This window comes from Notamacropus eugenii, chromosome 5 (genome assembly GCF_028372415.1).
Source record: "Notamacropus eugenii isolate mMacEug1 chromosome 5, mMacEug1.pri_v2, whole genome shotgun sequence".
Lineage (NCBI taxonomy): Eukaryota > Metazoa > Chordata > Mammalia > Diprotodontia > Macropodidae > Notamacropus > Notamacropus eugenii.
The window spans coordinates 6,975,049-7,002,943 of NC_092876.1; the positions used below are offsets into that span (position 1 = coordinate 6,975,049).

The 27,895-nt window shown below is 38.2% G+C and overlaps 1 protein-coding gene across 1 annotated transcript; it reads left to right on the top strand.

Annotated features, from left to right (window-relative positions):
• Window positions 1-711: 711 nt before the first annotated feature.
• Window positions 712-26,040, top strand: LOC140507304 (vomeronasal type-1 receptor 1-like). Its single transcript, XM_072615422.1, has 2 exons — window positions 712-737; window positions 25,116-26,040. The coding sequence occupies exons 1-2, from the start codon at window positions 712-714 to the stop codon at window positions 26,038-26,040; spliced, it is 951 nt and encodes a 316-aa protein (XP_072471523.1).
• The last annotated feature ends 1,855 nt before the right edge of the window (window positions 26,041-27,895 follow it).

Genomic DNA, 27,895 nt, shown 5'->3' on the forward strand with positions numbered 1-27,895 from the left:
CAATATACATGTACAATACATGCAAACATTTATACATATATTCACACACATATATGCATATACCTGCACATACACATATACATGTATTTATTTTCACACATGCACATATTTGTGTGCATATAATACATATATGTACACAAGCACATACTCACACACATGCCGCATTACATAAGACATAAGACTATACTCTCAGAAAAACCTAGAAAGGCTTACATGAGCTGATGCAAAGTGAAATATACTGTGTGCACTAACAGCATAGTGTAAGGTGATCAGCTGTGAATGTTAGCTAGTCTTGGCAGCACAAAGATCTAAAACAATTTTGAAGTATGTATGATGAAAAACGCTATCCATCCCCACATAAACAACTGAAGATGTCTGAATTCAGATTGAAGCATATTTTTTTTACTTTATTTTTCTTTAATTTGGGGGGGCATGGTTTCTTTCATAACATGTCTAATATGGGAATGTTTTGCATGTCTACACATGTATATCCTATATTGATTTGCTTGCCTTCTCAATGGGGAGACAGGAAGGGAGAGAATTTGGAACTCAAAACTTTAAAAACAAATGTCAAAAATTGTTTTTATATATAACTGGGGAAAATAAAATAATAAATTTTTAAAGAGATAAAACTATAATGTAGGAACCCCAACTTCATTACTCTTTTGACTGAATTACAATCTCTTCAAGAAATAAGGACTTCATGAGAGAATGAAGAAAGTTGAACCTTTATTGAGGTATGTGTAACTTTTGTTACCAACAATAAAGTCTGTTTCTTGCTGGTGATCATTTGGGGGAGGAGAGATGAGGTCATCAGACCCTAGGAATGGTACAAAAAATGTGAAGACAACAAAAGGCACTACTACCACATTTAGGAATATTAGCTTCAAGCAGGAATTCCTGTTTAGACGCTTCATTTAGGAGGCTTGGAACTTGAATGATGAAAAGTGTGTATGCAATACCTGGGATCCCTCAGGACAAGCCAAAATTACTAATGGAAGTCCCCATAATAAAGTCTTAGTTCTTTTTCCTTTGCCTAAACAAACTCTTTAATACCTGCTCCCGTGGTCTCTTGAAGCCCAGAAAAGTTTCTCTCTGAGTTTACTTGATGACTTGGGCATTGTCATTACTCAACAGTAATTGCAGATGAGGAATTCTCAATCAGTAGAAATTCTTGATGACATGTCCTCTGAGTTTACTTGATGACCTGGCCATTGTCATTATTCAATAATAATTGAAGATAGGGAATTCTCAGTCAGTAGGATTCCTTGGTGACATTTTCTTGTGGGACCGAAGTTCACACTTTTAGACACATCCCTTTCCCCCTTTGTGGATTAATGTCACTAGTCCTGCCTGCGACAGGATAATCACAGTCCTCAAGACAGATAGGCTTATAACTATGTTCTGCCTGTGGCAACACACTTACAAAGGGACATAATCTGTTTGGTGCAGTCTTTCCCTCCACTTTAGAAGCAGAGAACAATCAGGTGAGTATCTTCTTATATTTCAGTTTTACACCTAAGGGCTTAGGAAAGTTCTTCCAGGAGACAATTAGAGTTAGAGGGTTGTTCAGGCCCTGTCTGCCTGGGAAGAAATAAAGAGACCTTGAAAAGACAGTGGCACAGGGCTTGGAATTTTTCCTTGGTCTCTTAGTGAATCCCTGTCTTTACTGAGAATCTCTCTCCTCCTCCATGATGTGTCACTGAGTCTTACAGGTGATTTTTCAATGTCCCTTATGTGTTGTCCCTGACTTGAGAGCTCTGTTATTCAGCACATGTTGGCAGTGGCATCTTCCCAAACCCCGCTTTCCTGACATGACTCCCCTGGTCTTTTTGACTTGTATAAGTCTTTCAAGTCCCTTTTCCTATCTTCCCTGCATTCTGATTATTATATCTTTCCTGGCAGACTGACACTTTTAGTTCTGCTAACTTCCATTCCCTGCTCTTCATCTCCCCTCGTTTTGCTCTCTCCTTTCTTCTTATAGGCTTTCTATCTCTGCTTTGAGCTTCTCTGATAGCTATTACCTTTCTCATATTTCTGCTTTGAAGAACCTCTGGGACTTTTTTCTCTTCTGTTAATGTTCTCCTTTCCTCTGTTTTTTTCTCTGCTTCTTGTGACTCTTGAAAATGTTCAAGACATATAATTTCTGGGTACATCAGTCATTTTATTAATAAAACCAGCAAATTACTACTATAAAGATGGTAATTTGGTTTTTGCCTTTAGAGAAAAGACAGCCATTTTTGCAGATTCAGTTCATATACCCTTCTAAACAGTAAGTGGTCCAATAATTGGTTAAAGTGATTAGAGGTAGGCCATTTTTATAATAAAAGGCTGAGTACCTTTAGGGTCAGGAAAGTATCCCTAAATCAAATACCAAACCACTCACAACTTAGGCTATTGATTGATTAACTTAAGCTATTAATTCAAAGGATGTATACCCCACTCTGAGTAGAAAACTATGGACCTCCCCACCTTAGATTAAATTTCTTTTAAGTTTGAAAAGAGTCTGACCAAGACTGAAAATATTTAATGAAATCTCATTATCAGTAATGCCCTTCTGAAGAACTGCACTTTTAAAGGACTTCAGGAGTAGAGGAGAGCTCTGAAACTCTCCCCAAATTATTGGTTATTATTCATTATTTCTCACACCTGAAGTTGATGGGGTGATGAGACTGGACCTCTAAAAGGACAAGAACATGTCTTTGAAAGTAATGCAATGTGTATTTGCCCATACATTTCAGCCGCTCAGATTATTGGCATTTAGCCCAAGCCATCTGGCCAATATCAGCCCACCTAGATACTTGACAGTCATAGTTGCTCTAGACCCATCCCAGTCCACTTAATACTCCTTCACAGTCCTCTGGACCCATCCAGACTACTTTCCACTATCTTCCACTTCTACCTTCCACTATTGCCCCCGGCCGACTTCAGGCAATTGAAAATTCCATCCCATCCAGATCTTCTTCTATCCTTTTTTTTCTAGATAAGTATCAATCATGCCCCCATTCAGTTGTTGGTTCACTAGGAACTGTGCCCACTTCTATTGGCCTTACTATAAAGTGCTCCTTGACTGGAAGAAGGATTAAGTGTGTGAATTCATTCCCGCTGGATGCTGCCCTGTACTTTGATATTTTGGGGTTCCCAGTAGCCCCAAACTGCATCAAGGTTATCGTTAAATTCCCACCTTCTTCTCCTGTCTTTCCTGATTGCTTCAATACCTTTGCTTTCCCTCTATTTATTATATCTATCTGTACTATTACTATAATTATTTATTTTGTAAATATGTTTTCATATTTTCTCCCTCAATAGACTATGAGCTTCTTGAAAACAAAGACTTTTATCGTTTTTTCCCTATAATTTAGTGGACTGCCTGTCATGTACAAGACATTAAATAATATATACTTTTGAACTGACTTATAGGAAATTACAACAAATTAAATCAGGATCAGAAGCAATCTCTAGTAATATTGTCATGGTGCAGTTCTTGTAACTCAAAAAAAAGCAAAGTTTTAAAAATTATTTCAGCATAAGAAAATCTTATTTATTATATGCTTTCTCTTTGGCTGCTGCTATTGTTACTGGACTGCATTCCATGTAGAATGCTTCTTGTTGGACAAATTTCTATCTAAAGAAATTCTTTTATTTGAGATTCATTTTCCAGTGAGTGGCTCTGAAAGCATTTTTAAATAATCTTGTTCTTTCTTTCTTTCAGTTAGTCTCTAAAATCATTACTTTACAGCTAATAGATCCAGCTGGTGGTAAGATTTCCCCTGCTTTGTCCTGGAACCAAAGTTAAAATTTATCCAACAATTTAGAAATGGAATGATAGGAATTCCTCTGAGGAATGATGGATTCATATGGATGAAAATTATACCAGTACATCGGAGGTGAACCACCTAGGTAAGGTTTCTTATTCCTGTCAGACTTCATAGTTCAAGACTTTTTGTCCTCTGGGGTAGTAAGTATCATTTTCCCTTTAAAATATCTTTGCCTGGCCAAAAATATCATACCCAACAATTCTAAGCATAATTCATAATGAGAAAAAATGAGCATGCAATCAACTGTCAAACTTTCAGGACTCTTTAAAAAAAACAAAACAAACTATGAACTCAATAGATGATATGACATACAAGAGCTACGACAAATATAAGGTGCAAACCAATATCCAATTACATGGGACTAAATAAGGATAGAATTCTAACTTTTTATGTGTGGAAAATGTAAAACCTACGTCTAAGATTGTTGCTAGCAATTCTATAGTTAATAAGAAAGACTGGGGTCGACCTGAGTATGATAGGACTTTAACAAGTAAAACGATTCAAGGGGAGCTAAAGAATAATTATACAAATGAAGTGTAAGAGAAAGAACCAATACAAAGGAATTAGATGGGGGAGGGGGGCTGTTAGTTCTGGAAACCTAATTTCATAATGAATTTAAGAGGAGAAAGTACATATACATCTAGGAGAGTATAAATGTCTTCTACATTTTAAAGTAAATAACATGCTAAGGGGATAGAGAAGGGAGAGAGAAAAAAGGAAGGATTTTGGAGGGGAAGGTAAGGGAAAAGTCAAAAGTGGGATATACAAGGGTGTTTAGATTTAGTGGAATGGGAGTATAAGAGAAAGAGGTTTAGAGAAGAGGGAGAAAGAATAGGTCAAAGGGGGTGTACAAAAGAGTGTTTAGATTTAGGGGAATGGGAAGATAGAGGAAGGACTGCTGAAATGGGGGTAGGTTAAGTAATAAGAGGGCAAGGAAATAGGTAGAAGTAAGATACATGAGTTAGGAGAGAGGAAGAAAGAGATATTCACCAACATGAAAAGATTACCAGTAGAATCTCTTTGGGAAAATATGTGTTTATACATTCACATTTACAGACACACAGAGATATATACATATATATGTATGCATGTACATATATATGTATATATGTGTGTATAGATGTATATGTATGCACATATCACTACATATATGTATGTGAATATATCTATATATATGTGTATGTGTGATATATATATATATATATGTATATATATGTATGTGGAAGAAAAAAGATTTTGTATGCTATAACTGTATCTCTATTCCTAATTCTATCTATGGTGCAGAGGGAGAGGCAGAGAGTCAGACTCAGAGAGAGACAGAGACACAGAAAGAGAGACAAGCAGAAACTGACAGACAGAAACAGTGACAGATGGATTCTCTTTCCCATTCTGTAGAAATTTATGACACTATACGCTATAGTGATTGTATTTTGACTCAAGTTTTGTCTATTCAATGTGATTTTTTGAATTATAATTCTGAGTATTTTTGAATATTTTTCTTGAACTGAAATATCTTAGTGTAATGTTTAATTCAGCAGTTTTCCTTCCTAGAAGTGTAAAAAACCAAGAGGGTAAAATCTATATACAAATTTACTTCTAAATCTCTCTTTCTCTCTTCCTATCTCTCTTTGTATGCTTTCTTCATTTCCTCTTGTTTACTCTCTCTAATATTTCATTCGTATCAATATCTATACAAATATTAGTATATTTATACAATCTAACTTTTTCAGCTAAATATGCTGCTTTCTATCTACACAACTATAGTTTTTGATAGAGAAAAAGGTTTCCCTCTTTGAAATTAAGAACTATGTGATTATAACTATTTAATGAAGATGTCAAGATCATTTACAAAATAGAACTTATAGCACATATGATGGACAGACTAAAACCCTTTTAATCAAATCTCTAAGCTGTCCTGTTTACCCACCATACGCAATTTAACAAAAGAAAAAATAGAGTTCTAATGACAAGGCTAGCTAATGAAGCTCTATCTTTAGAGAACTGTAACATCTTCCCTGCATGTGGGTTATGGAAAGAATGCACTGAAATCTAAAGCCTGATCTCATTCCAATTAGTTAAACTGGGGAGATTATTTTTAAGCATTGCACAGCTAAGGGCAGAAGGTACTAGTGGACAAAAGCCTCCTAAGCAGTTGAGCAATGAGCAAGACCAAGGACTCAAGAGCTTTGGATAAAAACAGGGTTTACATAAAACAGGGATACTCTTTAACAACAGTGAATGAAATAGCTTTATCTATGAGTTGCTGAATGTGAAGATCAGGCAACTGCTCTTGTCCCCTCATGTCAACATGTCTTCTGTGAGCATATAAATTTTCTATTTATCTTATATTTGCTCTACTAGACTTAGGTCTAAGTAGGCAATGGTCAGGCAATGGAAAAATACATCAGAAACGTCAGAGATCCCAAATACAAATGGTGTCATTATCAGAGTCCTTAGGTGTAGTAGTGCCTCTGGAAAAGTACCTGTATAATATGGATTCTTTTACTTATTACTATTTTTGCAATGAAGACAATAATATTTAATCAAAACTCCTCCAAACATGTGTGTGGGTATGAGTGCCAAACTCCTTTTGCTTTTCAAAAAATATTTTCCTCACTCATATGTAAACACAATTTTTAGCATTCATTTTTTTAAACATTGAGCCAAATTCTCTCTATTCCTCCTTCACCTCCCTGAGACGGTAGGGAATCTAATATAGTTTATGTATGCTCAATCATGCAATGCATAAACATATTTGTTATATTGTTAAAGAAAACACAGACCCAAAGAAAAAGAAAACTTGCTTTATCACCATCCACCAGAGATCAGTACCTTTTCAGTTTATGTTGTTTATCCTTCATTCTTTAAGAGAACCATCAGGCAGGTGATACCATGACATGTTAGGGTCTAAAAGAGGTGACTAGCATGCTGAGAGGGGAGGGACTTGCCCAAAGTCACAAAGCCACTAAGTGTCGGAGACTGAACTTGAAAACATGATTGCCTAGGCAGTCACTCTGTCCATGGCACCCCACTGCTCCCTCAATTATTTTAACACATATTGTCATATTATGTTTTGTGATGGCAATCAAAATAGGATCTTTTGCACTTTTTGTTTTAATATAACCAAATACCTCTGGATGAATCTTGCCTTTATCAATCCAGAGTCTTTAGAAGTTTCTTTAACTACAAATCAAATACACACACACACACACACACACACATATCCATCTATCCATCCATCTATCTATCTGTTTATCTATCTATCTATCTGTCTATTTATCTATCTATCTATCTATCTATCTATCTATCTATCTATCTATCTATCTATCTATCTATCTATCTATCTATCTATCTATCTATCTATCTATATTTGTATTGTTAATGTGATTAAAGATCTTTCCTACCCATTAATCGGCCTGCCCTTTAAGGGGAGTTTGATTAGGGAAGATTTGTAGGAGCACCCACAGCTTTTGTTAATGAGGCACTAGTTCTCAAGGATAGGGATTCCCTCTGTCTCTAAAAAAGGCATAAATACTCTAAGGGTGAGGTTTTATTTTGGGGCTTAGTTTTTGGTAAGAAGGTTTGAATGCCAGATGAGGACTCTAGAAAGCTGCTAAGGAGCACCCCCAGGTTTGAGAACCCAGATGTCATACTTCCCTCTCTGGTAACTATGGTCAGGCAATTGAGGTCCAAATGTCTGTTGAATTCAGGCAGAGGAAGCCATGTCTACTGATGTTTTGATTTGTCTGTATTTTCTTTGAAATTCAGGGTGCTAACTCCCTGAATTAACTGAGTGATATATATGCTTGATTAAAATGTTGATACACGTGCTTGATTAAAGTGATTGTTAACCGCTTAAAAGTTGCTTTTTTTTATGAATGCAGATCTAAGAACCTGTGATAGCAGGCCCCCCTCTGTATGTTGGAGTGCTTACTACTACACACTTTTAAAGACTTGGTAAAAGAAATAAAGCTACTCAAGTTCCATTTTCCTTATATTTTCTTGACACTCCTGTCCACTGTTTTTATAGGAATTTTCATATGACATTATTTAGTTCATCAAGTAGCCTAATAATTTTTGAATGTTAAATAAATATATGAAACTTTTTAATCTGGACATGCTCTAGGATCAGCCTACTTATGTCAACTACTTCTTATGAAGTTAATTTTACATTTTGAAACTCTAAAACTATTAAACTTATTTAAATTATCCTATTTCATAGAAAACATATTGGATAATTTTTATTTTAATCTTCTTCTAAATCACACTTCCTACTTTCAAAATTTGGCCATTTCATTTTTAAAAAGAAAACTATTTTTGATAATTATCCATCATTTCATGTTGTTTTTCCTTAATTCGCTCTTGTTTTTCTTTAATTTTTTTTACACAGGAAATCAATAATATATTTTAGTAAAATAAATTCCCAGTGGTAGCCAAAAGCTTCACCTTATGTACAATAATATTACTAGGCAATTTCCTCACTGATTTAAGTACTTAACTTTTGACTCTAGAATGTTATTTCATTTTTTTTTACCATTTCCTTAGTACTACTTTATTTGTTTTCAGTATTCTACAATAACTTCCATATAACTTAGATTGTTTTGTCCCTCCTTCCCCCTCCTTCCTCCCACCTTCTCCTCACTTTCTCTGAGTTGGCAAATAATTTAATGTAGGTTCAACATATACATTACTATTAAATACATTTTCACCCTAGTCAAGTTGCATGGAAGAATTAAAATGAATGGGAGAAATCATAAAACAAACCAAAGTATAGTACAAAAGAAAATGATATGCTACATTCTGCGATCTAATTCCATAGATCTTTCTCTGAATGCAGAAGGCATTTTGCCTTAAGAGACTATTGGGAATTTTTTAAGTCCTTGCATTGCAATGAAGGTCTAAGTCTATCAGAAAAAATCCTCACACACTGTGGTTGTTGCTGCATATAAAATCCTCCCGGTTCTGTTGCTTTCCCTCACAATCTGTTCATATAAGTCTTTCCAGGACTCTCTGAAGTCTTCCTGTTCATCATTTCTTACAGTGCAATAGTATTCCATTACATTCATATACCACAACTTATTCAGTCATTCCCCAGTTGATGGACATCCCTTTGATTTCCAGTTTTTGGCCACCACAAACAGTACTACTATGAATATTTTTGTACATGTGGGACCCTTTCCCATTTTTATGTTCTCTTGGGGACACAGGTCTAGAAGCAGTATTGGTGGGTCAAAGGGTATGCTCATTTTGGTAGCCCTTTGGGCATAGTTCCAAATTGATCTCCAGAATGGCTGAATCAGCTCACAGCTCCACCAACACTGAATTAGTGTTCTAACTCTCCCAAGTGTTCTACAACATTTACCATCATCCTGTTTTGTCATGTTAGCCAATCTGATAGGTGTGATGTGGTATCTCAGAGTTATTTGATTTGCAACTCTCTAATCAAAAGTGATTTAGAGAATTTTTTCATATGACTATAGGTAGCTTTGATTTCTTCCTCTGAAATCTGCCTGTTCATATCCTTTGACCATTTATCAATTGGGGAATATCTTGTGTTCTTGCACATTTGACTCAATCCTCTATACATTTTAAAAATGAGTCCTTTATCACAGACAGTAGTTGCAAAAACTCTTTCCCAGTTTTCTGCTTCCCTCTTGATCTTGGTTGTATTGGGTTTGATTGTGCAAAACCTTTCAATTTAATGTAATCAAAATTATCCATTTTGCACTTCATAATGTTGTCTATCTCTTGTTTAGTCAAAAGTTCTTCCCTTCTCTATATATCTGATAAATACTCTGTTCCTTGCTCCACTAATTTGTTTATAGTATCAGTCTTTATACCTAGATCATGTACCCATTTGGACTTTCTTCTTGTGTATGGTGTCAGGCATTGATCTATGCCTAGTTTCCCCCATACTGTTATCTAGTTTTCCCAGTAATTTTTGTCAAATAATGAGTTCTTATCCCAGAAGCTGGGGTCCGTGGGTTTATCAAACTGTAGATCACTACATTCATTGACGACCTTGCCTTGGGTACCTAACCTATTCCACTGGTGCACCCTTCTGTTTCTTAGTGGTTTTGATAAGTGCTGCCTTATAAGAGTATTTGAGATATGGTAGAGCTAGGTTACCTTCCCTAGTATTTCTTTTCATTAGTTCCCTTTATATTCTGGACCTTTTGTTCTTCCAGATGAATTTTGACATTATTTTTTTCTAGCCCTACAAAACAATTATCTGATAGTTTGATTGGTATGGCACTAAATAAGTAAATTAATTTAGGTAGAATTGTCATTTTTATTATTTTGTCTCAGCCTACCCAAGAGCAACTGATGTTTTTCCACTTACTTAGATCTGACTTCATCTGTGTGAAAAGTGTTTTGTAATTGTGTTCATATAGTCCCTAAGTTTGTATTGGCAGGTAGACTCCCAAATATTTTATAGTGTCTACCATAACTTTAAATGGTATTTCTCTTTTTATCCCTTGCTGTTGGGCTTTGCTAGTAATATATAGAAAAGAAGAAGATTTGTGCGGGTTTATTTTGCAACCTGCAACTTTGCCAAAGTTGTTTTTTTTCAATTAATTTTTAATTGATTCTCTGAGATTCTCTAAGTATATCATCATATCATCTGCAAAGAGTGATAGCTTAGTTTCTTCTATTTATTATTACTATTATATATTATAATATTATTATTAATATTGTTATTATTTCTTCTATTCTAATTCCTTCAATTTGTTTTTCTTCTCTTATTGTTACAACTAACATTTCTGGTACCATACTGAATAATAGTGGTGATAATGGACATCCTTGTTTCACCCCTGATCTTATTGGAAATGCATCTAGCTTATCCTCATTGCATATAATGCTTGCTGAAGATTTTAGGTAGATACTGCTTATTAGTTTATGCAACGTTATATTTATTCCTATGTTCTCCAGTGATTTCAACAGGAATGGGTGTTGTATTTTGTCAGAAACTTTTTCTGTATCTTTTGAAATAATTATGTGGTTTCTGTCAGTTTTGTTGTTGATATGATCAATAATGTTAACAGTTTTCCTAATATTGAACCATCCCTGCATTCCTGGTATAAATCCTACCTGATCAAAATGTATTATTCTTGTGATTAGTTGCTGTATTCTTTTTGCTAAAATCTTGTTTAAAATTTTTGCATCTATATTCGCTAGAGAAATTGGTCTATAACTTTTTCCCTCTGTTTTGGCTCTTCCCGGTTTAGGTATTAAAAAGCATATTTGAATCATAAAAAGAATTTGAGAAGACTCCTTCTTCCCCAGTTATCCCAGATAGTCAATATATTATTGGAATTAGCTGTGCTTTAAATATTTGATAGAATTCACTTGTGAATCCATCTGGCCCTGGAGATTTTTTCCTCGGGAGTTCATTGATGACTTGTTCAATTTTTTTTCTGAGATGTGGTTATTTAAGTATTCAACTTCCTCTTCTGTTAATCTGGGCAATTCGTGTCTTTTAAAATAATCATCCATTTCATTTAGATTGTCACATTTATGGGCATAGATTTGGGCAAAGGAATTTCTTTTAGTTGTTTTAATTTCCTCTTTATTGGAGGTGAGTTCACCCTTTTCATTTTTGATATTGCTAATTTGATTTTCTTCTTTCTTTTTTTAAATCAAATTTACCAAAGGCTTATCAATTTTATTGATTTTTTCATATAACCAACTGCTAGTTTTATTTATTAGGGCAATAATTTTCTTAATTTCAATTTTATTACTCTCCCCTTTGGTTTTCAGTGTTTCTAACTTGGTATTTACTTGAGGATTTTCAATTTGGTCTTTTTCTAGCTTTTTCAGCTGCATGCCCAATTTATTGATCTCCTCTTTCTCTATTTTAATCATGTAGGTATTCAAAGATATGGAACTTCCCCTAAGAACTGCTTTTGTAGCTATCCCATAAAATTTGGTTGGTTGTCTCATTATTGTCATTCTCTTGAGTGAAGTTGTTGAATGTTTCTATAATTTGTTGTTTAACCCACTCATTCTTTAGGATTAGATTGTTTAGTTTCCAATTACTTTTTGGTTTATGTTTCCACGGACTTTGATTACATATGTTTTATTGCATTATGATCTGAGAAGGATCCATTGAGTATCTCTGACTTTCTGCACTGGATTGTGAGGTGTTTATGGCCTAGATATGGTCAGTTTTTGTGTATGTGTCATGTACCTCTGAGAAAAAGGTATATTGCTTTCTATCGTCATTCGATTTTCTCCAGATATTTGTCATATGTACCTTATCCACAGTTCTATTCATTTCCTTAACGTCTTCCTTGTTTACTTTGAGGTTCAATTTATCAAGTTCAGAGAGGGGGAGTTTGAGGTCCCCCACTAGTATAGTTTTGTTGTCTATTTCTTCCTGTAACTCTCTTAACTTCTCCCCTAAGAATCTGGATGCCATACCACTTGGAGCATATATGTTTAGTAATGAAATTGCTTCATGGTCTATGGTGCCTTTAGCAGGTTATAGTTTCCTTCCTTATCTGTTTTGATTAGATCTCTTAATGCCTTTGCTTTGTCTGAGATTAGAATTACTACCCCTGCTTTTTTTATATGAGCTGAAGCACAATAATTTCTGCTACAACCTTTTACCTTAACTCTATGTATATCTCCCCTTTTCCAGTGTTTTTCTGTTAAGCAACATATTGTTGGATTATGGTTTTTAATCCATTCTATTATCCATTTCTGTTTTATGGGAGAGTTCAACCCATTCACATTCACAGTTTTGATTACTTTTTGTGTCTTTCCCTACATCCTCTTTCCCCATATTTACGCTTTTAGTTCTCCCTTCTCCCTTCCCCTCCCCAACAAAGTTTTAATTATTGACTGCCGCCTCCCTTACTCTTTCTTTCCTTCCTTCAGCTTCCCTCCCTTTTAATCCCCTTCTCCATTATTATATCTTCCCTCCCTTTTCTCTGGTTCTTTCAGCTAGAAAATAAATGCTGCAGCTTACCTGGTGCTGAACTGACTGGTGTTCAAAAGCAGAGGCCAGTTAGGTCTTCTTGGGTTTCCCTGAAATTATCCAGGAGGTAGTTTGTTAAGTGTGCAAGAGGGGTGGTCTGGATACTGGAGGCTCCTCTGGTAAGCAAGAGCATAGGTAAGCTCAGCTTCGTGTGCTAGTGTCTTCCCGATTCCACTGGGGTGTTGAGGCATGCCTGCAGTCCTGGTGTTGGCAGTTGCTGGTTTCACTCCCCTGTGGTTCAGGATCTTCCCCCGGTTTTTTGAGGTGAGACTTTCTGGAACAGCTTTGATCCTGCACTGGTCACCTTTGGCCACAGCAAGAGGAACACTCCTTAGCAATCTTTCTAGCCTCCCATTCTGAGAGTCTGTTTACCCCTGCTCCCACTGTTCCAGGGCTTTTTCCAGGGAAATTATCTCTGGGCTGGTCAAGGTCAGCAAGGGGAGGGAGATAGCAGCTACTGAACACTCTGCCATCTTGGCTCCTGCAACCAGAAACTCTCTTACTTTTCTTTAAATTGCCTTATTTTCCTGTATTGGCATAATTTCTACATTTCCTTGGTTGGTTTTCTCTGTCCCATTTTATGTCTGTATATCACTCTGTTTCTTTGATATTTAAGAAAATTAAGGGGCAGATCCAAGATGGGGGAGTAGAAGGACAGACCTGTATAAGCTCTTCCCCCATAGCCCATAAAATACCTGTAAAAATGATTCTAAACCAATTCTAGGGCAGCAGAAGCCACAAAATGACAGAGTGGAAGAGATTCCTAGCCCAAGGCAGCCTGGAAGGCTGACAGAAAAGGTCTATCACACCAGACTCTGAGTGGAGCACAACCCATCCTTGGCCACATGGAAAATGAGAAATGGACTGGACTAGAACATGCCTCAGGGCATGGAATCATAGGCAACAGCTGCAGTTCCCAGATTTCTCAACCCACAAATGCTAAAGACAGCTTCAAAGGTCAGTAACAAAGCTCTTTCACCTGGGCGAGAGGGGGCAGAGTCTAGCCCTAGCCCCAGCCCCAGGGCAGCAGCAGCCACTAAGACACAGCCTCCACTTTTGGAGCCCGTGGCCTAAAAACCCTAGGGGAATCAAGCAACAGATCTGAATCTTAGCCCTGAATGGCAGCCCTGGGGCAAGGAGGAACTCTGGACTGGTGGAGCTGGTGGAGGCTCTAGAGAAGTAATTCTACTTGCAGATACTGGGCAGAAAAGCTTGTGATTGCTCACAGACCACAACGCAGGCCAGGAGAGGAGTAAACTCCCTTCCCTTGGTTGTGCCACCTTGGAGGAACTGAGAATTTACCAGTCCCTAGGCACTCCACTTGACAAAGGACTCAAAAGTCAAGTAACAGACTGGGAAAATGCCCCCACATGGGAAAAAACAAGAATATGCAGGGTTGCTTTCTTGGTGAAAAGAGATTTTCTTCCATCCTTTCAGATGAAGAACCAAGCATACCATCAGAGGAAAACATAAAAGTCAAGGCTTTTGCATCTAAAACCTCCAAAAAATGGTCTCAGGCCATGGAAGAGCTCAAAAAGGATTTTGAAAAACAAGTAAAAGAGGTAGAGGAAAAATTGGGGAGAGAAATGAGAGTGATGCAAGAAAATCATGAAATGCAAGTCAACAGTTTGCTAAAGAAGACCCAAAAATGCTGAAGAAAATAACGTTTTTAAAGACAGGCCAATCCAGATGGCAAAAGAGGTCCAAAAAACCAATGAAGGGAAGAATGCTTTAAAAAGCAGAATTGTGTGTTCATCCTTCATTGAAGAAGATCATGCCATGAAAGAAATAATGACATGACTTGCACTTGACCTTGTTTTGAGTGAGGAAAGGCTGTGCTAGTCACCAGCCTTACTTCTCCTCCAGAGCCATCTGAATCCAGGGACCAGATATTCATCAGGATGACTGGAGATGACCCAGGATGAAGCAATTGGGGTTAAGTGACTTGCCCAAGGTCACACAGCTAGTAAGTGTCAAGTGTCTGAGGTGAGATTTGAACTTAGGTCCTCCTGACTCCTGCATTGGTGCTCTATCCACTGCACCACCTAGCTACCCCTAAAAAACAGAATTAGTCAAATGGAAGAGGAGGTTCAAAAGTTCACTGAAGATAACAATTTTTGAAGAATATTTAACAAAATTCTCATTGTTGAATTTCTTATTATCTGCAAGAGTTTTCACTGTGATAAATTTTACTCACTTTTACATGTTCACAACATTCTAAGAATCTTTATATTTGGTACGTGTATCACTGATGATTGATGTAATTTGATTTTAAAAGTCTCTTCATGAATTATTTTGGTATCCTTTGAAACATTCTTTATTTGTTTTTATTTTTTTATTTATTTAACTTTTAACATTCATTTTAACAAAATTTTGGGTTCCAATTTTCTCGCCTTTTGTCCCTTCCCCCCACCCCAACACACCGAGCATTCTAATTGTCCCTGTGACCAATCTGCTCTCTCTTCTATCATCCCTCTCTGCCCTTGTCTCCATCTTCTCTTTTGTCCTGTAGGGCCAAATAACTTTCTATACCCCTTTACCTGTATTTCTTATTTCCTAGTAGCAAGAACAGTATTCGACAGTTGTTCCTAAAACTTTGAGTTCGAACTTCTCTTCCTCCCTCCCTCCCCACCCCTACCCTTTGGAAGGCAAGCAATTCAATATAGGCCAAATCTGTGTAGTTTTGCAAATGACTTCCATAATAGTTGTGTTGTATAAGATTAACTATATTTCCCGCCATCCTATCCTGTACCCCATTACTTCTATTCTCTCTTTTGATCCTGTCCCTTCCCATGAGTGTCGACCTCAAATTGGTCCCTCCTCCCCATGCCCTCCCTTCCATCATCCCCCCCACCCTGCTTATCCCTTTATCCCCTACTTTCTTGTATTGTAAGATAGGTTTTCATACCAAAATGAGTGTGCATTTTATTCCTTCCTTTAGTGGAATGTGATGAGAGTAAAATTCATGTTTTTCTCTCACCTCCCCTCTTTATCCCTCCACTAATAAGTCTATTGCTTGCCTCTTTTATGAGAGATAATTTGCCCCATTCCATTTCTCCCTTTCTCCTCTCAATATATTTCTCTCTCACTGCTTGATTTCATTTTTTTTGTTTAACTTTTAACTTTTATTTTCACAACATTTTGGGTTACAAATTTTCTGCCCTTTTATCCCCTCCCCCCCCAGACCCAAGCATTCTAATTGCCCCTGTGACCAATCTGCTCTCTCTTCTATCATCCCTCTCTGCCCTTGTCTCCGTCTTCTCTTTTCTCCTGTAGGGCGAGATAGCTTTCTTTACCCTTTAACCTGTATTTCTTATTTTCTAGTGGTAAGAACATTACAGTTGATACTAACACTTTGAGTTCCAACTTCTTTACCTCCCTCCCTCCCCACCGCTTCCCTTTGGAAAGCAAGCAATTCAATATAGGCCAAATCTGTGTAGTTTTGCAAATGATTTCCATAATAGTTGTGTTGTATAGGACTAACTATATTTCCCTCCATCCTATCCTGTCCCCCATTACTTCTATTCTCTTATGATCCTTTCCCTCCCCATGAGTGTCGACCTCGGATTGCATTCTCCTCCCCATGCCCTCCCCTCTATCTTCCCCCCCCACCCTGCTTGTGCCCTTGTCCCCCACTCTCTTGTATTGTGAGATAGGTTTTCCTATCAAAATGAGTGTGCATTTTATTCTTTCCTTTAGTGGAATGTGATGAGAGTAGACCTCATGTTTTTCTCTCGCCTCCCCTCTTTATCCCTCCACTAATGAGTCTTTTGCTTGCCTCTTTTATGAGAGATCATTTGCCCCATTCAATTTCTCCCTTTCTCCTCCCAATATTTCTCTCTCACTGCTTGATTTCATTTTTTTTTAAGATATGATCCCATCCTCTTCAATTCACTCTGTGCACTCTGTCTCTATGTATGTGTGCGTGTGTGCATGTGTGTGTGTGTGTGTGTGTGTGTACTCCCACCCAGTACCCAGATACTGAAATGTTTCAGGAGTTACAAATATTGTCTTTCCATGTAGGAATGTAGACAGTTCAACTTTAGTAAGCCCCTCATGACTTCTCTTTCCTGTTCACCTTTTCATGGTTCTCTTCATTCTAGTGTTTGAAAGTCAAATTTTCTTTTGAGCTCTGGTCTTTTCATCAAGAAAATTTGAAAATCCTCTATTTCGTTGAAAGACCATTTTTTCTCCTGAAGTATTATACTCAGTTTTGCTGGGTAGGTGATTCTTGGTTTTAGTCCTAGTTCCTTTGACTTCTGGAATATCCTATTCCATGCCCTTCGATCCCTTAATGTAGAGAAGCTGCTAGATCTTGTGTTATCCTGATTGTATTTCTACAATACTTGAATTGTTTCTTTCTAGCTGCTTGCAATATTTTCTCCTTCACCTGGGAAGTCTGGAATTTGGCCACAATGTTCCTAGGAGTTTCTCTTTTTGGATCTCTTTCATGCAGTGTTCTGCGGATTCCTTGAATATTTATTTTGCCCTCTGATTGTAGAATCTCAGGGCAGTTTTCCTTGATAATTTCATGGAGGATGATGTCTAGGCTCTTCTTTTGATCATGGTTTTCAGGTAGTCCCAAAATTTTTAAATTGTCTCTCCTGAATCTATTTTCCAGGTCAGTTGTTTTTCCAATGAGATATTTCACATTATCTTCCATTTTTCGAATCTTCTCGCTATGTTCTGTGATATCTTGCTTTCTCATAAAGTCCTTAGAGTCCATCTGTGCCATTCTAGTTTTGAAAGAACTATTTTCTTCAGTGAGCTTTTGAATCTCCTTTTCCATTTGGCTAATTCTGCTTTTGAAAGCATTCTTCTCCTCATTGGCTTTTTGAACCTCTTTTGCCAATTGAGTTAGGCTAGTTTTCAGGGTGTTAATTTCTTCAACATTTTTTTGGTTTTCCTTTAGCAGGGAGCTGATCTGCTTTTCATGCTTTTCTTTCATCTCTCTCATTTCTCTTCCCAGTTTTTCCTCCACCTCTCTAACTTGATTTTCAAAATTCTTTTTGAGCTCTTCCATGGCCTGAGCCCATTGGGTGGGCTGGGACACAGAAGCCTTGATTTCTGTGTCTTTGCCTGATGGTAAGCGTTGTTCTTCCTCATCAGAAAGGAAGGGAGGAAATGTCTGTTCTCCAAGAAAGTAGCCTTCAATAGTCTTATTTCTTTTCCCTTTTCTGGGCCTTTTCCCCAGCCAGTGATTTGACCTCTGAATATTCTCCTCACACCCACCTCGCCTCCTGGTCCTCCCAGCCGGCGTTTGGAGACTGAGATTCAAATGCTGCTTCCCGCCTTAGGGCTTTTGGCGGGGGCAGGGCTGCTATTCAGTGTGAGAATTAAGTTCAGGTGGTCAGGTCAGGGCAGGGCCACCTCTCAGGCTCAGTTCCCTCAGAGGGTTTATGCACAGACCTTCCACAATGGATCCAGGCTCCCGCCCACTTGGGGAGCCCCTGTCTGCAGCCGCCTCTCAGCTTCTACCTCCCGGGGGGGGCCCGAATCATGGGGGCACCCCACTCCCCTCTCGACCCGCCAAAGAGACTCTCTCACTGACCCCCGTCACCTGTGGGTGGAGGGACTTGTGCGGCCGCTGGAGATCCTGTCCCTGAAGCCTGCTCGGGTCTGTTTCTCTTGGTGCTATGGCCGCATCAGGTCTGGGCTGGGCTGGGCTCCGCTTCTGCAGCACGACGGACCTTTTGCGAGAGGTTTGCAGGTCCCTCTGTGGGTGGAGGGACCTGCGTGGCCGCTGGAGATCCCGTCCCCAAAGCCCGCTCGGATCTTTTCCTCTCGGTGCCCCGGCCGCTGCAGGGCTGCCCTCTGCTCCCAGTTCTGGCGCCCAGTCTGCAGCGTGAAGGACCCCCCGCGAGAGGTTTGCAGGTCTCTCCAGAACAGAAATCTCCCTCGCTCCAATATTCCGTGGCCTCTGGGTGCAGAATTCACCGTGAGTTGCTCCCCTGTAGCCGATCTGTGGGTTGTGGGTTCGGAGTTATGTGTATGTGCGTCTTTCTACTCCGCCATCTTGGCTCCGCCCCCTTGATATCATTTTTTTACGATATGATCCCATCCTATTCAATTCACTCTGTGCACTCTGTCTCTATGTGTATGTGTCCATGTGCATGTGCATGTGTGTGTGTGTAATCCCACCCAGTACCCAGATACTGAAAAGTTTCAAGAGTTACAAATATTGTCTTTCCATGTAGGAATGTAAACAGTTCAACTTTAGTAAGTCCCTTATGACTTCTCTCTTTGCTGTTCACCTTTTCATGGTTCTCTTCATTCTTGTGTTTGAAAATCAGATTTTCTTTTCAGCTCTGGTCTTTTCATCAAGAATGCTTGAAAGTCCTATATTTCATTGAAAGACCAATTTTTCCCCTGAAATATTATACTCAGTTTTGCTAGGTAGGTGATTCTCAGTTTGAGTCCTAGTTCCCTTGACTTCTGGAATATCCTATTCCGTGCCCTTCAGTCCCTTAATGGAGAAGCTGCTAGATCTTGTGTTATCCTGATTGTATTTCCACAATACTTGAATTGTTTCTTTCTAGCTGCTTGAAATATTTTCTCCTTGACCTGGGAACTCTGGAATTTGGCCACGATGTTCCTAGGAGTTTCTTTTTGCATCTCTTTCTGGTGGTGATCAGTGGATGTTTTCAATATTTATTTTGCCCTCTGGTTCTAGAATCTCAGGGCAATTTTCCTTGATAATTTCATGAAAGATGATGTCTAGGCTCTTCTTTTGATCATGGCTTTCAGATATGCCCATAATATTTAAATTGTCTCTCCTGGATCTATTTTCCAGGTCAGTTTCCAGGTCAGTCATTTTTCCAATGAGATATTTCACATGATCTTCCATTTTTTCATTCTTTTGGTTTTCTTTTGTGATTTCTTGCTTTCTCATAAAGTCATTAGCCTCCATCTGTTCCATTCTAATTCTGAAAGAACTATTTTCTTCAGTGAGCTTTTGAATCTCCTTTTCCATTTGGCTAATTCTGCTTTTGAAAGCATTCTTCTCCTCATTGGCTTTTTGAACTTCTTTTGCCAATTGAGTTAGCCTATTTTTCAAGGTGTTATTTTCTTCAGCATTTTTTTGGGTCTCCTTTAGCAGGGTGCTGACCTGTTGTTCATGCTTTACCTGCATGTCTCTCATTTCTCTTCCCAGCTTTTCCTCCACCTCTCTAACTTGATTTTCAAAATCCTTTTTGAGCTCTTCCATGGCCTGAGCCCATTGAGTGGGCTGAGATACAGAAGCCTTGATTTCTGTGTCTTTCCCTGATGGTAAGCATTGTTCTTCCTTATCAGAAAGGAAGGGAGGAAATGCCTGTTCACCAAGAAAGTAACCTTCTATAGTCTTATTTCTTTTCCCTTTTCTGGACATTTCCCCATCCAGTGACTTGACTTCTTAATATTCTCTTCACACCCACTTGGCCTCCAGATCCTCCCAGCCAGCGCTTGGGGTCTGAGATTCAAACACTGCTTTCCAGCCTCAGGGCTTTGGGAAGGGGCAGGGCTGCTATTCATTCTGAGATCAAGTTCAGCTGCTCAGGTGGGGGCAGGGCCACCTCACGGGCTCAGTTCCCTCAGGGGGTTTATGCAGAGACCTTCCACAATGGATCTTGGCTTCTGCCTGCTTGGGGAGCCCCGGTCTGCCGCTGCCTTGGCTGCTGCCTCCCAAGGGGGCCTGAGTTATGGGGGCACCACACTCCCCTCTCAACCAGCCAAAGAGACCCTCTCACCGACCCCCATCACCTATGGGTGGAGGGACCCATGCGGCAGCTGGAGATTCCATCCCCAAAGCCTGCTCGGATCCGCTCTTCTTGGTGCTGCAAGGGCGAGGCAGGGCTGGGCTCACCTCCAGGTCCTCAGAGGGAAGGACCTTTGCGAGAGGTTTGCAGGGCTCTCTGGAACAGAAATCTCCTCTGCTCCACTGTTCTGTGACCTCTGCTGCTCCAGAATTCGCTGGAAGTTCTTTTTTACAGATATTCTATGGGCTGTGGGTTCGGAGCTAGTGTATGTGCGTCTTTCTACTCCGCCATCTTGACTCTGCCCCCCTCCCATTCTTTATTTATTGCAATAATATCTAAATATGGAATATGATTTTTCTGTTCCTAAATATATCTATATACTTTTGCCTCAGCATTGATTAATGCATATCTTTTTCTCCATATTAGGTAATATTTTTTTCCATTAAAATTTATATATGTATTTAGATCTAGTTTCTTTAATTATATGTTGTATTCTTCCATTGTCTAATTTCTCTTTTGTTGAACTTTAGTCTTTGAATGATACTATCTTAACAGTCTTTCAGTTCTGTCTTTTTAGGTTAAAACTGAACATTCAGTTTCCCAATCTCATTTATTGCTGTCAGTGGACTGAAAAATAAGTCTCCTGGTGGTCTAGGTAAATTGTGGTGCTCCCCTTCTATTACTTCTTTAGTATTTAGTATCTGCCCTCTGCTCACTACCAATGGAAAATTCAGGAAGTCCGTATGAGCAACACAAGTCTCAATTTCTCAATAGGAAATGTTCTCCTACAATGCTATATAACTTTTTTCCCCTTCCTTCCTTCTTTCTTTCTTCCTTCTGTTCTTTCTTTCTTTTTTTCCTTCCTTCCTTCCTTCCTTCCTTCCTTCCTTCCTTCCTTCCTTCCTTCCTTCCTTCCTTCCTTCCTTCCTTCTTTCTTTCTTTCTTTCTTTCTCTTTCTTTCTTTCTTTCTTTCTTTTTTTCTTTCTTTCTTCCTTGCTTTTTCCTTCCTTTTTCTCTCTCCTTTCTTCACTTTTTCTTTCTTGCTTTTATCTCTCCTAATTTAATAGCTCACATATACCAATATTTATATATTAGTATTTTAAATACATGTAATTTTGCAAAATTAAATCTATTATTTTCTAAATCCATGAGTATAATATGTGATAGTAAAATATTTTCCTTTCTGAAACTGAAATTGTTTATTTCAAAAAATGATTATCATTCATCAAATATAGTATATTGTAGGTATGATGCACAGACCATTTAAAAAAAAATAAGCTCTAAGACACCTTATTTTCCCCACCATATATAATCCAACACAATTTTTAAGAATAGTAATAACAATACTAGCCAATGTAGTCCCATCCTTAGAAAAAACTCACATCTTCCCTTCCTGGTGTTTATAGAAATATTGCACTGAAATCCCCCTCCTGTCTTCATTCCAAAAAGTGGAGCTTTGGGGACCTTATTTCTAGATATTGTGTAGCTGAAGGTAGCATGCTAGTGGTAAAAAAACAAAACAAAACAAAACAAAAAACAAACAAAATACAAAACCTCTTTCTAATTGGTTAAGGGATCAGTAGGACTAATGTTTTAAGAAATTTTGAAGCCAAATGGAGAGATCATTTCTTAGCAATGACTAAAGGTGCCCTGTTTTTGAATGGGAATATTGAGCAGCTACCCTTACCCTACGTCAGCATGTGTTTTGTGAGCACATAATATTTATTTTTGTCTTGAAATTGTTCTTTACTGAATTCAGGTGAACTTAGATCCACGATGGCAATGGTAAAATGACCTGAAGATCCATCAGAACCTTCAGTTTCCATCTACAGATGGAGCTATTAGTAATTTTTTGACGTATGGTACCTCTAGAAAGCTAACAGTATAATATAGTTTATTTTACTATTTATTTTTGCTTATTTAACATTTTATTTTCCCCTAGTTCCATGTGAAAGCAATTATTTTTTTCAAATCCTGAGTTCCAAATTCTCTCTCCCTCCTTGCTCTCATTGAGAAATAATAGTATTTCATTTTTTCCCACAATTGCAATTCATGAAAATTTTAGCTTCATTTCTACAAGATTTTGAGTTCCAAATTTTTCTCCCTCTCTGTCCCTCCTCTCTGCTTCTCTGAAAAAGGAGGATATTTTATACATATGCTATCAGGTAAAATATTTTTCCCTAAACATCACAGTTGTGGGAGAAGGAACAGATGTAACTTTTAAAAAAAAATGAGAAAGAATAAAATAAGTTTAAAAAATGCTTTACTTAGCATTTGGAGTCCATCAGTTCTTTACCTGGATATGGACAGCATTTTCCTTCATGAGCCTTTTGTACTGGTCTTGGATCACTGTGTTGCTGAAGAAGTCTGAATCACTCATAACTTATCATCACATGATGTTGCTGATACTATCTGCAGTATTTTACTGGTTCTGTTCGTATTACCTTGCATAAGTTTAGGTCTTTCCAGGTTTTCCTTTACTCTGTGTCTGTCTCTATGCTTAGGGTATATTTCCTGTAAGAAGCATGTTGTAGGTTACTGGTGTTTGATCCACTCTGTTATCCACTTCTGTTTATGGGAGAGTTTCATCACTTCCATTTGAACTGTCTTAGAAAGATTCTAAAGATCACCAGGCAGGATATGGTACCAGGCACTGAGGTCATTACTCGAACTAAACTGTCAAGCATTCAAGCTATGTTTCAGAGAGCACAACTCAAATGGGGTGACCACCTTGTTCAATGCAAAATGTACCTCCATTTCATGATGGCATGTTTTGCCTGGGTTCTGGATAATGGACAATGTTCTCGTGAATTCCCAGTCACCCATGGAGTGAAACAGGGCTGTATGTTCGCTCCCATGCTTTTTATCATGATGTTTTCAGCCATGCTGACAAGTGTTTTCAATTAGAATGAACACAGCATCAAGGTCAACTACCGCACTGATGGCAATTTGAAAAGGCTACAAGTTAAGACCAAAGTGGAGGGAGTGTTGGTCCATGATTTTCTGTTTGCACATGATTGTGCACTCAATGCAGCCTCTGAATCTGAGATGCAGCAAAGTATGGATCAGTTCTCTGCTGCCTATGCTGATTTTGGCCTAATAATTAACACCGAGCAAACACACATGCTCCATCAGCCACCACCACACCATTAATACATGGAGCCATTAGTTACAACAAATGGAGAAGTTTTGAATGCTGTGAATAAATTCACATACCTTGGTAGTGTACTTTCCAGGGATGTACACATGGGCAATGAGGTTGATACACGCATTGCTAGAGCTAGCTCAGTGTTTGGGAGGGTCCAAAGAAAAGTTTGGGAAAGAAGAGGTATTAAACTGACTATCAAACTGAAGGTCTATAGAGGCATTGTGCTGACCTCATTGTTATATGCTTGTGAAATATGGACAGTCTACCAGCACCATGTCAAGAAACTGAATAGCTGCCATTGAACTATCTTAGGAAGATTCTGAGGATCACCTGGCAGGATAATGTATCAGATACTGAAGTCCTTGCTAGAGCTGAATTGCCAAGTGTTCAAACTATCTTTCAGAGAGCACAATTCTCATGGGCTGGCCCCATTGTTCGAATGCAAAATGTACACTTGTCAAAAAGACTAGTTTATGGAGAACTTGCATGGGGCAGGCGATCACATGGTGGCCAGAAGAAATGACACAAGATCTCTCTCAAGAATTTTGGATTTGACTGTGCAACATGAGGGATACTGGCACAGGACTACTCAGCATGGCGTGCCCACATGAGAAAGGGTGCTGTGCTTTTTGAGCAAAGTAGAATTGAGACAGCACAAATTAAACGCAGGATGCACAAATTTGGGATATCTTCCCCAAATATACACACAGACCATCTGTCCCCAACCTGTGGTAGAGCATTCCACACTTCTATTAGTCTGGTCAGCCACAGTCGGACACACTAAAATTTCACTTTATCATGGTGATGTCATTTTGGTGCTCTTCAAAGAAGAAGAACAACCAACCCAAAAATCTATATACTTTAGTCCCAGTATATGAATAATGCATATTTTTCTTTCATCTTTACTTAAATGATGTGTTTTCTTTCCTTTAAGATTTTTATTATATAGATGCTAGACCTAGTTCTTTAATAATTTTTTCAGGTCTGTCCATTTTAATTTTGTTGAATTTTAGCTTGTTTCAATAGTAGAGTTCATTAACTCTCATTCCATTCAGGACTTTTCTATTGAAATTGAGCATCCATTTTTCAAGCCTCAGTGATCACTGTTAGTGACTGAAAAAAAGGTCTCCTGATGGCCTAAGTAAATTGTAATGCCTCAACCATATTATTATTATTATTATTATTATTATTATTATTATTATTATTATTAACTTTTTGGGTATCTGTTCTCTGCTGACTACCAAAGGAAAATTCAGGAAGCACAATCAGGTTGAGCATGACTATTCTTAATTTCTCAATAGCAAATCATCTCCAGGAAAAATGTTGGAAAACTCTTTTTGTCTTTCTTTCTTTTTTCTTCCTTCCTTCTTTCCTTCCTTCTTTCTTTCTTTTTCTCTTTCTGTCTCTAATAACACTTCTATTTGATTTAGTGAGAAAATTATTTTTCTTGATTTAGTTCTAGGTATTGTCTTCTTCATCCAAACAGTAGCAGGTATACTGGGAAACTTCCTTCTACTTTGCCATTACACTACCAGTTTCCTAAATAGGAACAGTCTGCGGCCCATAGACTCCATTTTTTTCCACTTGGCCTTAGCCAACTCCATAGTCCTAGTTTCCAAAGGAGTTCCTCAGGCAATGGATGGATTGGGGCTGAAAAGTTTCCTGTTTCAGGTTGAATGTAGACTGATTCTTTTCCTCCACCGAGTCGTCCGTGAAGTTTCTCTTGCCATCACTTGTTTTCTGAGTGGTTTTCAGATTATCACCATCAGTCCCACTATCTTTTCCAGATGGTCAAGACTCAAAACTCTAGCCTCAGATTACATTATATTCTTATGTCTTTCTTGCTGGATCCTTCACATACTGAAAAATACCTTCATGCTTGTGAATATGCAGAAGATTGTGCAAAAAAGTGATAAGACAAGGATATGGAATACAGGATTCTGTTCAAATTTCATTCCAGCATCATTCAAATTATCCATATTTGTAATTTTGTACAACATTCCTGATTTCCTGTGTGTGGGTTTTATGGTCATGGCCAGTGGACACCTGGTACTTCTCCTGCAAAGACACCATCAGCAAGTTCAGTATATTCACACCTCTGGTCAATTGTCAAGAAGGTCCCCTGAAATTAGAGCCACCCACACCATTTTAGTCTTGGTGAGCACCTATGTCTCTTTCTATTCAGTCAATTCTATTTTGTCATTTTTTCTCTTTATTTTTGATAAATATTATCAGTGGTTGACTCCCACATCAGCCTTCTTGGCTGCATGTTTTCCAGCCATCAGCCCATTTGTGCTTATTAGCCAGGATTCCAAATTTCTCCATTTTTTCTACTCACTCTGGGGAAAGAATTGATCTCAAGATTCTCTTTTACCTGTCCACTATTTTATTTCCACTCTTACAAACAGATATCTTTAAGAAGCTGATGAAAGCAGTCAGGACACACGAGGATCAATGAATCATATGGCTTAGAAACTAGAAGGGACGTTAATGGTAACAATAATCATCATCATAATCATCATGTCTAGCATTTGTATAGAACTTCAAAGTTTGAAAAATGCATATAGCTCCATTGAGTCTATCTTGGCATCCTTTAATCCTTTAGTTCCCTATCTCCCTTGCTTCAGACTATTTTGTACTTTCATACTTGAAATGCTTATTCTGTTTGAGAAATTATTTTTGTCATGGAATTGAATGAAACATTGAGAAAAAGAGCATATGCTGACAGTGGCACTGAGAAATGTCTATCAATTGCTTCTACATATTAAGTAAGGGACAAATTTTGTTTCACATGTGCTCTACAAAGAAAAATAATGTCTAGATTTATGGTTCTTCGAGCCAAGATTACAGAGTGATCTGTAATTGCTATCTCCCTCCCCTTGTTGACTTGACAAGCCCAGAGAATATCGCCCTGGGAAAAACCCTGGAACAATGGGAGCAGCTGAAGGGGTAAACAGACTCTTAGCACATGAGACTGGGAAGATCGCTAAGGAAGGTCCCTCTTGCTGCGGCTGAAGGGGACCAGTGCAGGATCAGAGTTGTTCAAGAAAACCATACCTTCACAAACCAGAGAAGATCCTAAGTCTCAGGGAAGTGAAGAAGCTATCAACTGCCAACACCAGGACCCCAGGCATACCTCAGCACCTCAGTGGAATCAGGAAGACACTAGTGCAGACAGTTGAGCTTACCTATGCTCTAGCTCAGCAAAGGAGATCTCCTGTGGCCAGAAAGCCCCCTCCCCCACACTTAACAAACTAGGTCCAGGATAACTGTGGGGAAACCCAGAAAGACCTCGCCTAGCCGCTGCTTTCTAACACCAGCCAGATCACCACCCTGAAAGCTGCAGCATTTTAGCTTCTAGCTGAAAGAACCAGAGGCCACAGCACACAAAGCCTTAAGTTTTAGGCACAAGAACTGGGGGACTGAACCTCGTGTGCCCCAGATTGGAGATCTACTTTAAAAGCTGGGAAAAGAGTGATTATGATGAGCAAGAAGCAAAGCAGAAAAGACAAGATCATTTTTCTATGGTTACAAGGACCAAAACACAAATATCAAAGAGGTCAGCATTGAGACCCTACTACCATCTGAAACTTCAGAAGGGAAAATGAACTGGTATGAAGCACAAAAAGCCCTCTTAGAAGAGCTCAGGAAAGATTTTAAAAGTCAAATTAGAAAAATAGAAGAAAAACTGATCAATGATTTTAAAAATAAAAAAGAGAAGAATTTAAAAGGACAACTGGCCAAATGGAAAAGGAAGCAAAAAAAAAACCCAACTGGAGAAAATAACCCCTTAAAAGGACAATTGCACAGATAGAAAAGGAGATACAAAAGTTAGCTGAAGAAAACAACATAATAAAAATTAGTATCAGGCAAGTAGAAACTAAAGAATCTGTGAGACATCAAGAATCAGTCAAACAGAATCTAAAGAATGAAAAGATAAAAGAAAATATAAAATATTTAATTGGAAAAACAAACTGACCTAGAAAATAGATCCAGGGGAAAAAATCTAAGAATTATTGGTCTAACAGAAAGCCATGATGAAGCAAAGAGCCTAGACAATATCATCCAAGAAATTATCAAGGAAAATTGCCCAGAAGTCCTAGATCCAGAGGGCAAAATAGTCATCGAAAGAATACACAGTTCATCTCTGGAAAGGTACCCCAAACTAACCAAGGAATATCGTTTCCAAATTCCATAACTATCAAGTTAA

Excerpts from the sequence above, each read along its gene's own strand:
- LOC140507304 (XM_072615422.1), top strand. The coding sequence starts at position 712 with ATGAAGAAAGTTGAACCTTTATTGAG. Across the intron at positions 738-25,115 it reads AAAGTTGAACCTTTATTGAG|TGAGAAAATTATTTTTCTTG; the intron begins GTATGTGTAACT and ends TATTTGATTTAG.